The sequence below is a fragment of the Neovison vison genome, chromosome 6, assembly GCF_020171115.1.
Source record: "Neovison vison isolate M4711 chromosome 6, ASM_NN_V1, whole genome shotgun sequence".
Classification (NCBI taxonomy): Eukaryota; Metazoa; Chordata; class Mammalia; order Carnivora; family Mustelidae; genus Neogale; species Neogale vison.
Genome location: NC_058096.1, coordinates 210,485,739 through 210,498,456, shown reverse-complemented (window position 1 = coordinate 210,498,456; position 12,718 = coordinate 210,485,739). Strand labels below are relative to the sequence as shown.

At 43.5% G+C, this 12,718-nt stretch overlaps 1 protein-coding gene across 3 annotated transcripts in view; it reads left to right on the top strand.

Annotated features, from left to right (window-relative positions):
* LOC122910696 (adhesion G protein-coupled receptor E2-like) overlaps positions 1–12,718 on the top strand; it is a 44,816-nt gene that overhangs the window by 21,979 nt on the left and 10,119 nt on the right. For all 3 annotated transcript variants that reach the window (XM_044255311.1, XM_044255312.1, XM_044255310.1), the window contains 5 exons: positions 2,085–2,240; positions 2,795–2,959; positions 5,393–5,439; positions 5,569–5,646; positions 6,064–6,241. In XM_044255311.1, the coding sequence (XP_044111246.1) occupies positions 2,085–2,240; positions 2,795–2,959; positions 5,393–5,439; positions 5,569–5,646; positions 6,064–6,241 (624 nt within the window). The remainder of the gene's footprint in view (positions 1–2,084; positions 2,241–2,794; positions 2,960–5,392; positions 5,440–5,568; positions 5,647–6,063; positions 6,242–12,718) is intronic.

The following is a 12,718-nucleotide window of genomic DNA, read 5'->3' as shown; positions in this document are numbered from 1 at the left end:
TAAACAATGCAAGATAAAAAAAAGAAATTTACATGACTTAAGTATGGCCAACATGGTATATCATATGCTATGGGCATTTCACCACAATAAGAAAATTAGTGGAGAAAAGGGGAAATAAACAATTTTCATACGAAGAAATATTCTTCATCTACTCAAAATCATCTTAGATGCATATTTATTGATAATAAAGCACAATGTTCCTAGCATGTTTGAAAAGCTGAGGAAAAGAAAATCCTCAATCTTCAAGTAGTCGATATATAGTGGACTTGTAGGTGGATTTTCTTTGTTCTCATTTTTTTAATAATTTATTTTTTTTTCAGGGTAACAGTATTCATTGTTTTTGCACCACACCCAGTGCTCCATGCAATCCGTGCCCTCTATAATACCCACAACCTGATTCCCCCAATCTCCCACCCCCCGCCTCTTCAAACCCCTCAGATTGTTTTTCAGAGTCCATAGTCTCTCATGGTTCACCTCCCCTTCCAATTTCCCTCAACTCCCTTCTCCTCTCTAACTCCCCTTGTCCTCTATGCTATTTGTTATGCTCCACAAATAAGTGAAACCATATGATAATTGACTCTCTCTGCTTGACTTATTTCACTCAGCATAATCTCTTCCAGTCCCGTCCATGTTGCTACAAAAGTTGGGTATTCATCCTTTCTGATGGAGGCATAATACTCCATAGTGTGTATGTTCTCATTTTTCATATTTTCTAAGATCCATGAGTCATTTAGTACTTGGGGGAAAGATGCTATCATATTTTTAAAAAGAGATGTTGTGACTATTAGCCAGCTTTGGTGCATTTGCATGTGTGTATTTTGGAGACTTATGGCTATGTGAGTATGACAAGGAGATCCTACCACTAATGTAACTGGATCTCAGTTCCTTTCTGGAAGCATGTGTGTATGGTTGAGGAGTTTCCTGTCCTCATGCCTTCCACACCTTGCACCACCTTCTCAGTCAACCCCCACTTACCTCCACACCAGTCTGCAACACTGAAGATAGTTCTCTTGCCATTGTCACCATCTGAGAAGAGAGGAGGGCAGTTCCATTGCCCAGGTGGGGGTGAACACGAATGCATCAGGTGTGTGTCTTCCAACATCCTGTCATGTCCTGGTGCTGACACCCACAGCCGGGTATGGGGTCTTAGAAGGAATGTCCATAGGTGCAGAGAAGAAACTTTGAATGTTTTGGAATGTATAGGACCAAATATTTTGTGCTTGCATTTTGATTCATTCTTGTGTCCATGGTTTTTATAAAACTGTTGCTATTTTTAGCTGATAGTGTCCATCCCTAGCTTCCTGAGCTACTCAAAGAGGACCTGGCTAACAGATATCTTTCCAGTCATTTAAAAAATAGGGAGAAATAAGATGCCAGAAGACATCATCAATGACTCAGCTGTGAGGAATTTTGTGCAGCTCCATTTCACATTCCCAATCTCTCTGACAAGAGGGGACCTCCTTCAGAAGCAGAGATAGTATAACTTCCACAGAAATATCCTTGGGGATCATAAAAGTACCTAACATTGGGAGCCTGAGGCAGAGGGTGATGAGGACTCTGGGGGGGGGGGGATCTTGGGCCATCGTGAGTAATGGGAGGTGGAAGCTGCCAATGGGCAGTGGCCAGACCACTTGGCTTTACCCTCAGGTAGGAAAGAGTGTTACTCTGCACAGACTCTAGCCGTGACTCCCTTCACTGATTCAGCATCGAAAGTAGCCTTCAGTGCCACTGTCACACTAACTGGAGCCCACCCCCAGAGCCCCAGTAGTGCAAGCAGAGACTCAGTGCCTCAGTCCACCCCACAAAATCTGCAGAAGGGTATGCTGACCTCCTTCCAGCCCCTATGATGGCACAGCAGAGTATCTGAATCTAGGTGCCCTCAGGCTCAGCCAGAGAGCACAGATGAGTGGAGCAGTGAGCAGGCTTTCTGGAGAAGCTGTCTCCAGCTCAGACCTGCCCCAGGAATGCCACCTGCAATCTGAGTTCTCTCCAGCACCTATGGCTGAGTCAGGCTGGAGGCCAGGGTCTCTTCCCTATGGGAACTCACATCTTTGGGAGGTGACCCTTTGCCCTATGTTTTCCAGACATCAACGAGTGTGGTCCCTCCTCAATAGCGTCCTGTGGGAAATTCGCAGACTGCTGGAACACAGTGGGGAGCTACTACTGCACATGCATTCCAGGTTACAAGCTTGCTTCTGGGGCAAGAACATTCAGGAATGAGAGTGAGAACACATGTCAAGGTAAGAATTCACTTGTGTCTTCCATCTACTCCTCCATGAGGTTTGGAGTCACTCAGCTCACTTTCTCCAGGCATCTGAGAACCATCCTCAGCACCTACCCAGAGATCTGTACCTCTTTGAACCCCAAGGCTCAGAACTCTCTGTAGAGGGTCACTTATGGAAGTTCAAAGAATCCCCCTTGCTCCTTGGCATTTTACTTTTGTAAAATTTTTTAAAAAGGATGGCACTCAAGATATTTCAGGAGCTCACAGCAGTTTCTAGTGGAAAATCCCTCCACTTCACCATCATCAGTGACTGTGAGGATGAGACCTTTTCCACCAGAACCCACTTGGGCTTGGCCATGCCAGGAAAGCTCTCAGATCTTTTGGGCCATGTTGGACCCAGGGAACCCATCCAGAAACACTACAAGGGGAAGATGGGAAGGCCAACCCTGTTGCCTGGGTCTGTTCTCTCCCTGGCCAACAATTTCAGCATCCTGAACCCCCTTCTCAGCTGCTCGGCCTCTGTCCGTCTCCCTGCACAAGGCTGACCCTGACTCTCCCAAATAAATTCAGTTCACAATCCTGAGAGAAGACCAGATGACCAGGACCCAGAAGGATGTTGTGTGGAGTCTAAGCAGAATAACACGGAGGCACCCCCATACACACGTGGAGAATTGGGTGATGAGAAGGGGCTCCCATCTAGACCAAATAGCAGTGGGAGACATCGGGGACGACCAGGTGAGCAGTTGCCCTGAGGGAATTAAAACAAAACCTGTCTGAGGGGTTTGAAGTGGCAGGGGGGTGGGAGGTTGGGGTACCAGGTGGTGGGTATTATAGAGGGCACGGCTTGCATGGAGCACTGGGTGTGGTGAAAAAATAATGAATACTGTTTTTCTGAAAACAAATAAATTGGAAAAAAATAGGGAGAAATAAGATGCCAGAAGACATCACCAATGACTCAGCTGTGAGGAATTTTGTGCAGCTCCATTTCACATTCCCAATGTCTCTGACAAGAGGGGACCTCCTTCAGAAGCAGAGATAGTATAACTTCCACAGAAATATCCTTGGGGATCATAAAAGTACCTGACATTGGGAGCCTGAGGCAGAGGGTGATGAGGACTCTGGGGGGGATCTTGGGCCATCGTGAGTAATGGGAGGTGGAAGCTGCCAATGGGCAGTGGCCAGACCACTTGGCTTTACCCTCAGGTAGGAAAGAGTGTTACTCTGCACAGACTCTAGCCGTGACTCCCTTCACTGATTCAGCATCGAAAGTAGCCTTCAGTGCCACTGTCACACTAACTGGAGCCCACCCTCAGAGCCCCAGTAGTGCAAGCAGAGACTCAGTGCCTCAGTCCACCCCACAAAATCTGCAGAAGGGTATGCTGACCTCCTTCCAGCCCCTATGATGGCACAGCAGAGTATCTGAATCTAGGTGCCCTCAGGCTCAGCCAGAGAGCACAGATGAGTGGAGCAGTGAGCAGGCTTTCTGGAGAAGCTGTCTCCAGCTCAGACCTGCCCCAGGAATGCCACCTGCAATCTGAGTTCTCTCCAGCACCTATGGCTGAGTCAGGCTGGAGGCCAGGGTCTCTGCCCTATGGGAACTCACATCTTTGGGAGGTGACCCTTTGCCCTATGTTTTCCAGACATCAACGAGTGTGGTCCCTCCTCAATAGCGTCCTGTGGGAAATTCGCAGACTGCTGGAACACAGTGGGGAGCTACTACTGCACATGCATTCCAGGTTACAAGCTTGCTTCTGGGGCAAGAACATTCAGGAATGAGAGTGAGAACACATGTCAAGGTAAGAATTCACTTGTGTCTTCCATCTACTCCTCCATGAGGTTTGGAGTCACTCAGCTCACTTTCTCCAGGCATCTGAGAACCATCCTCAGCACCTACCCAGAGATCTGTACCTCTTTGAACCCCAAGGCTCAGAACTCTCTGTAGAGGGTCACTTATGGAAGTTCAAAGAATCCCCCTTGCTCCTTGGCATTTTACTTTTGTAAAATTTTTTAAAAAGGATGGCACTCAAGATATTTCAGGAGCTCACAGCAGTTTCTAGTGGAAAATCCCTCCACTTCACCATCATCAGTGACTGTGAGGATGAGACCTTTTCCACCAGAACCCACTTGGGCTTGGCCATGCCAGGAAAGCTCTCAGATCTTTTGGGCCATGTTGGACCCAGGGAACCCATCCAGAAACACTACAAGGGGAAGATGGGAAGGCCAACCCTGTTGCCTGGGTCTGTTCTCTCCCTGGCCAACAATTTCAGCATCCTGAACCCCCTTCTCAGCTGCTCGGCCTCTGTCCGTCTCCCTGCACAAGGCTGACCCTGACTCTCCCAAATAAATTCAGTTCACAATCCTGAGAGAAGACCAGATGACCAGGACCCAGAAGGATGTTGTGTGGAGTCTAAGCAGAATAACACGGAGGCACCCCCATACACACGTGGAGAATTGGGTGATGAGAAGGGGCTCCCATCTAGACCAAATAGCAGTGGGAGACATCGGGGACGACCAGGTGAGCAGTTGCCCTGAGGGAATTAAAACAAAACCTGTCTGAGGGGTTTGAAGTGGCGGGGGGGGTGGGAGGTTGGGGTACCAGGTGGTGGGTATTATAGAGGGCACGGCTTGCATGGAGCACTGGGTGTGGTGAAAAAATAATGAATACTGTTTTTCTGAAAATAAATAAATTGGAAAAAAAAACTGTCACTGGGAGCCAGACAGCGTCCTGGCTTGGGAAATGTGGTATATTCCCTCAATGTGGTTCCCAAAAAGACCGACTCTGGTCTTTGTCCAAATGCTCAGGCTGAGACACAGATTGCCATTATGTCCCCATCCTGGCTGAAAGCTGCCCAGGGAAGCTGAGAGAACTGGAGCTGAAGACAGGGAGAATTCAGGCCAATTCCATCCATATCTGGGAAGCTGAGCATCTGGGCACCACATTCACCCAAAGCACACCTCGGTGTGAATAAGAAAAGGCACCCACTTACCAGGGAGGAGTCAGTGGGGCCTTCCTGATGCTTCTATGCCCAAACTAGGGTCCCTGAATAACTAAATGACCACCTGGGAAAGTACCTGGTCTGACCTGATCCCAGGCCCCTTATCCTAACACACACACACACACACACACACATGCTTTCACACCTAATGAACTGCTGTTGTCCCCTGCAGGCATCTTTTTCCCAACCTGGACTCCACCCCATGGAATCAAGAGCCGGGTGAGTGGCCCCAGCAGGGACTAGGGGAGAGGAAATCCTTCCTCAAAGTTCCCCACCCCTCCTGGTTGCCATTTTCCCCAAGATTCCCACATAGAGGCTCTCTGACTACCTCATCTTCCCTCTCCCCAGAGACTCTCCCACTTCTTTAAAAGATTCGAAGATCTAGGCAGAAATTTCATACCAGCCTTTGTCCAGGACACCATCCAGGTAAGGTCAGAATCCCGGGGAGACAAGTTGGAGGCATCTCATGAAGGCCCAGTAGAGCCTTGGTGTGGAAAGAGGCCCCCCAACACAATGGGGACCTCCCTGAGGCACTGCTTCTCCTGGGGTGGGTGGGAAGAGCAGACATCCAGGTATTTGTACTCACTGTTAGACACCCACCTGCACCTACTAACAACCTTTCATCTTACTTTTCTGGAAATTGGATTTATGTCATCCTTGGCATTCATGAAAAGGATTGGCTGTGAGTGGCTGGATTCCAGGGACAATCCCAGGAAATCCCAAACAGTGCCACCTTTTCCCCCAGATAGTCTCTAGGACCTTTACTTTGAGGCTACGTGGACAGCCTATTCATTCAGTCTTTCTGGCCCATTATGCACTACTTCTGTGTCTGCTTTCCCCCAGGATGTCGTACAGGGTGTGGATGAGCTGCTGCAGACCCCTGAAGACCTGGAGGCCCTGCCCCGCTCAAAGCAACACTGTGTGGCCACGAACCTACTCGCTGGCCTGGAGAATGTGCTGAGTAACCTAAGCCAGGCCCTGCCCAATGGGACATTGACCTTCAATGCATCTGCAGGCACAGGTAAGTACTGGGGTCTGCCCCAGGCTCTGCTCTGCCTGTTCTCCCACATTTGTTCCCCAGCCTCAATGGAATGTGTGACCATGCTTGTATCTCAGTATTATACTCATAAACAAAATAAGAGGTAAAAAGAAATGAATAAATTATGCTAAGTAAAATAAGTCAGAGAAGGACAAATTCTGGGTGCTCTCACTTATATGTGGAATCTTAAAAAAATAAATAAATAAAACACAAACTGGAGCTCATAGGCACAGACTGGTGGTTGCCATAGATGGGGGTTAGAGGGGTGCTTGTGAGGTGTGTGGGGATAGGTCAGTAGGCTAAATGGGTGAGGGGGTCAAAGATATAAAATAAATAAGTGATGGTATGTAAGGTACCTTGTGACTATAGTAAATAATACTATGTTACCTATTCCAAAGTTGCTACAAGAGTAAATCTTGATCAAAAAGTTGAAAATAGAGCTACCCTATGACCCAGCAATCACACTACTGGGTACTTACCCTAAACATACAAATGTAGTGATCCGAATGGGCACATGCACCCAAACGTTTATAGCAGCAATGTCCACAATAACCAAACTATGGAAAGAGTCTAGATGTCCATCAACAGATGAATGGATAAAGAAGATGTGGTGTATATATATGCGATGGAATACTATGCAGCCATGAAAAGAAATGGAATCTTGCCATTTGAAATGACATGAAAGGAACTAGAGGGTGTTATGCTGAGTGAAATGTCAATCAGATAAAGGTATTTATCATATAATCTCTGTGATATGAGAAATTTGAGAGGCAGAGTGGGGAAATAATGGAGGGTAGGGAAGGAAAAATTTAAACAAGATTCAGGAAGGAGGCAAACCATAAGAGACTCTTAATCTCACAAAAGAAACTGAGAGTTGTTGGGGGTGAAAGCGTAGGGATAGGGTGGCTTGGTTATGGACATTAGGGAGGGTCTGTGCTATGGTGAGTGCTGTGAAATGTGTAAGCCTGATGAATCACAGACCTGTACACCTGGGGCAAATAATATATTATATGTTAATAAAAAAAATTTAAATCTTGGAAGTTCTCATCTCAGGAAAAATAATTTTTAACTGTGGTGCCAGAAATTAACTAGGCTTCCTATGGTGATCATTTTGCAATATAAATAAATAATTAATCATTATGTTGTAAACATGAAACTAATGTCAATTGTATCTCAACAAAACAAAAAATGAATATCTATGCTCAAATAATCAACAAAGCAGGAAAAAATATCCAGTGGGGAAAAGACAGTCTCTTCAATAAATGGTGCTGGGATGGGACACCTGGGAGGCTCAGTGGGTTAAGCTGCTGCCTTCGGCTTGGGTCATGATCTCAGGGTCCTGGGATCGAGTCCTGCATCGGGCTTTCTGCTCAGCGGGAAGCCTGCTTCCCTCTCTCTCTCTCTCTCTCTCTGCCTACTTGTGATCTCTCTCTGTCAAATAAATTAGCAAAAATCTTTGAGGAAAAAATGGTGCTGGGAAAATTAGATACTTATGTATAGAAGAATGAAACTCGACCATTCTCTTACACAATTCACAAAGTTAAACTCAAAATGAATGAAAGACCTCAACATGAGGGAGAAATCTATCAAAATCCCAGAGGAGAACATAGGCAGTAACCTCTTTGACATCGGCCACAGCAACTTCTTTCATGACATGTCTCTAAAGGCAAAGGAAACCAAAGCAAAAAACTTTTGGGAATTCATCAAGATCAAAAGCTTCTACACAGCTAACAGAACAGCCAACAAAACAAAGAGGCAACCCACAGAATGGGAGAAGATATTCACAAATAACACTACAGAGAAAGTGCTGGTATTCAAGATCTATAAAGATCTCCTCCAACTCAACACACACAAAACCAATAATCATCTCAAAAAATGGACAGAAGATATGAACAGACACTTCTCCAAAGAAGACATACAAATGGCTATCAGACACATGTAAAAATCTTCATCATCATTAGCCATCAGGGATATTCCTTTTTTTTTAATTTTTTTATTTATTTTCAGCGTAACAGTATTCATTGTTTTTGCACCACACCCAGTGCTCCATGCAATCCGTGCCCTCTCTAATACCCACCACCTGGTACACCAACCTCTCACCCCCCGCCCCTTAAAAACCCTCAGATTGTTTTTCAGAGTCCACAGTCTCTCATGGTTCACCTCCCCTTCCAATTTCCCTCAACTCCCTTCCCCTCTCTAACTCCGCATGTCCTCCATGTTATTTGTTATGCTCCACAAATAAGTGAAACCATATGATAATTGACTCTCTCTGTTTGACTTATTTCACTCAGCATAATCTCTTCTAGTCCCATCCCTGTTGCTGCAGAAGTTGGGTATTCATCCTTTCTGATGGAGACATAATACTCCATAGTGTATATGGACCACATCTTCCTTATCCATTCATCCGTTGAAGGGCATCTTGGTTCTTTCCACAGGTTGGCAACTGTGGCCATTGCTGCTATAAACATTGGGGTACAGATGGCCCTTCTTTTCACAACATCTGTGTCTTTGGGGTAAATACCCAGGAGTGCAATTGCAGGGTCATAGGGAAGCTCTATTTTTAATTTCTTGAGGAATCTCCACACTGTTCTCCAAAGTGGCTGGACCAACTTGCATTCCCACCAACAGTGTAAGAGGGTTCCCCTTTCTCCACATCCTCTCCAACACATGTTGTTTCCTGTCTTGCTCATTGAGATACCACCTTACATCAGGGATATTCAAATCAAAACCTCATTGGGATACCACTATACCCCAGTTAGAACAGCCAAAATTTTCAGAACAGGAAACAACAACTGTTAGACAGAATGTGGAGAAGGGGGAACCCTCTTACACTATTGGTGGGAATGCAAGTTGGTGCACTACTTTGGAAAACAGTGTGGATATTCCTAAGAAATTAAAAAATTGAGGACAAGGGACGTTAGAGAGGAGAAGGGAATTTGGGTAAATTGGAAGGGGAGGTGAACCATGAGAGACTATGGACTCTGAAAACAATCTGAGGGGTTTGAAGTGGCGGGGGGTGGGAGGTTTGGGGTACCAGGTGGTGGGTATTATAGAGGGCACGGCTTGCATGGAGCACTGGGTGTGGTGAAAAAATAATGAATACTGTTTTTCTGAAAATAAATAAATTGGAAAAAAATTGAGCTACCCTATGACACTGCAATTGCACTACTGGGTATATACCCCAAATACAGATGTAGTAAAAAGAACATCTGTACTCCAATGTTCATAGCAGCAGTGGCCATGGTCACCAAACTGTGGAAAAAACCGTGATGCCCTTCAACAGACAAATAGATATTTAAGATATGGTCCATATATACAATGGAATATTATGCCCCCATCAGAAAGGATGAATACCCAACTTTTGTATCAAACATCAGGACTGGAGATTATACTGAGTATAATAAGTCAAGCAGAGAGAGTCAATTAAGTGAAGTCAATTAAGTGAAGTCATATGGCTTCATTTAACTTGTGGAGCAATAAGGAATAACATGGAAGACATTAGGAGAATGAGAGGAAAAGTGAATTGGGGGAAATCAGAGGGGGAGATGAAATATAAGAGACTATGGACTCTGAGAAACAAACTGAGGGTTTTGGAAGGGAGGGGGTGAGGGGTTGGGTGACACTGGTGGTAGGTATTAAGGAGGGCTCGTATTGCATGAAGCACTGGTGTGGTGCATAAGCAATGAATCTTGGAACACTGAAAAAAATTAAAAATAAAAGAAGAAATGAATAAAACTATAAATAATATACATGTTAATAAAAAAATAAATTATGAACAGAGGAATTGATGATAAATAAGAATTTAAGATAAGATAGAAATGGCTTCCCAAGAAAATAATTTATTTAATTATGAATAATATGAATTTAATATTATCTGATATTTAAGTGTTTTATTTGTTTTATTTCAGGTAAAATTCATGTACCATAAAATTCTTTTTAAGCAAAAATCCATTTTAAGCAAAGCATACTATGCAGTGGCATTTATTTTTCTAAGATTGATTGATTGATTGATTGATTTTATAAAGAGAGAGAGTAAGAGCAGAGTGGAAGGGCTGAGATAGAGGGAGAGAGAAACCTCAAGCAAACTCCCGCTGAGCACAAGCCCAAGGCGGGGCTCGATCCCATGACCTTGACATCATCACCTGAACAAAACCAAGAGTCCAATGCTCATCCCACTGAGCCACGCAGGTGCCCCCATTCAGTGACATTTAATATATTCACAGAGTTGCAATCATTGCCTCTATTTCTAAAATATTTTCATTACCCATGCAGTAAATATTGTACCCCTGCACAGGAGTCATTCCTCATTCCTCCCCTCCCCCAGCCCCTAGACATCACTGGTTTGTTTTCTGTCTCTATGGATGTGCCTATTCTGGACATTTCATATGGAGAGATCATACACTGTGTTGCTTAATATGTGTCTTCTTCCACCTAGCAACATGTTTTCAAGGCTTATCCATGTTGTAGCATCTATAGGTGTTTTGTTATTCTTATGGCTGTATAATATTCCATTGCATATGGATGCAGCACCTTTTATTCCACCCTTCATCCACTGATGGACATTTAGCTTATTGCCACCTTCTGATTGTTGAAAATAATCCTATGAATATTGGTTCACATGTTTTTAATTTTTATTTATTTTTTATTTATTTTCAACACAACAGTATTCATTATTTTTTCAGCACACCCAGTGCTCCATGCAATCCATGCCCTCTATAATACCCACCACCTGGTACCCCAACTTCCCACTCCCCCGCCACTTCAAACCCCTCAGATTGTTTTTCAGAGTCCATAGTCTCTCATGATTCACCTCCTCTTCCAATTACCCCCAACTCTTTATTTATTTTTTGATGGGATAACTGGGCGATGGGCATTAGAGAGGGTACTTGATGTAATGAGAACTGGGTATTACACACAACTTATGAATCACCAAATTCTACTGCTGAAACTAACACAGTGTATGTTAATTGAATTTTAATTTAAAATAAAATAAAATAAATTCTGAAAAAAACTCTTAATTTTTATTTATTTTTAAAATTTCTTTTCAGTGTACTGGAATTCATTGTTTATGTACCATACCCAGTGTTCAATGCAATATGTGCCCTCCATAATACCCACCACCAGGCTCACCCAACCTCCCATCCCAGATCCCGCCAAAACCCTCAGATTGTTTTTCAGAATCCATAGTCTCTCAGGGTTTGTCTCCCCCTCCAATTTCCCCCAACTCCCTTCTCTTCCCCATTCCCTCCATGTTATTTATTATGCTCCACAAATAAGTGAAACCATATGATAATTGACTCTCTCTGCTTGACTTATTTCACTCAGCATGATCTCTTCCAGGCCCATCCATGTTGCTACAAAAGTTGGGTAATTCCTCCTTTCTGATGGAGGCATAATACTCCATAGTGTATATGGACCACATCTTCCTTATCCATTCGTCTGTTGAAGGGCATCTTGGTTCTTTCCACAGTTTGGCAACCGTGGCCATTGCTGCTATGAACATTGGGGTACAATGGCCCTTCTTTTCACTACATCTCTATCTTTGGGGTAAATACCCAGTTAAAAAAATTTTTAATGTAGGTCTTTGACCTGTTTTGAACTAATTTTTGTGTATTGTATGAGATAGGTTTCCAGCTTCCTTCTTTTGTGTGTGGATAACCTGATGTGTCAGGACCACTTGTTACAGACACTTTTCTTTTTCCACTGAAGGGTCTTGGCACCAGTTTTTGGAAATTAATTAACCATAGATGTATGGGTTTGTTTCTGGACTTTAAACTCTATTTTACTGATCTGTATGCCAATCCTTATGCCAATGCCCTCCTGTTCTGATTATTGTAGGTTGGTAGTCAGTTTTGGAAATTAGGAGATTAAGTGCTTCAACTTTTTTTTTATTAAATTGATTTATTTTCAGAAAAACAGTATTCATTATTTTTTTCACCACACCCAGTGCTCCATGCACTTTTTTTTTCATCTTCAATATAGAATTTGGGTATTTGCAATGCCCTGTGAATTTTAGGTTGAGCTTTTCCATTTCCGCAAGAACTTAAATATCTAAAATTGCTTTGGAATCCTGATAGGGATTGCACTGATTCTGTAAATCTCTGCAGGGACCATTGCCATCATAACTATTTTGAGTCTCCCATCCATAAACACATTTAACAGTTTTCTACAAACAAGTCTTGAGCACCCTTGAATAAAATTATTCCATATTCTTTTGGCATCTATGTTCCTAAAAGTTTGGTCTATAGTTGTTGTTTTTTTCTTGTGATATCATCACCTAGTTTTGCTTGCAGGGTAATGGTGGCCTCATAGAATTATTTAGGTAGTATTTCTTCCTATTATTATTTTACTTTATTGTATTTTACTTTATGGAGGAGTTTACAGAGGATTAGTCTTTTAAATGGATGATATCATACTTAAATGGAATTCAGCAACAAAATCATCTGAGCTTTTTGTTCA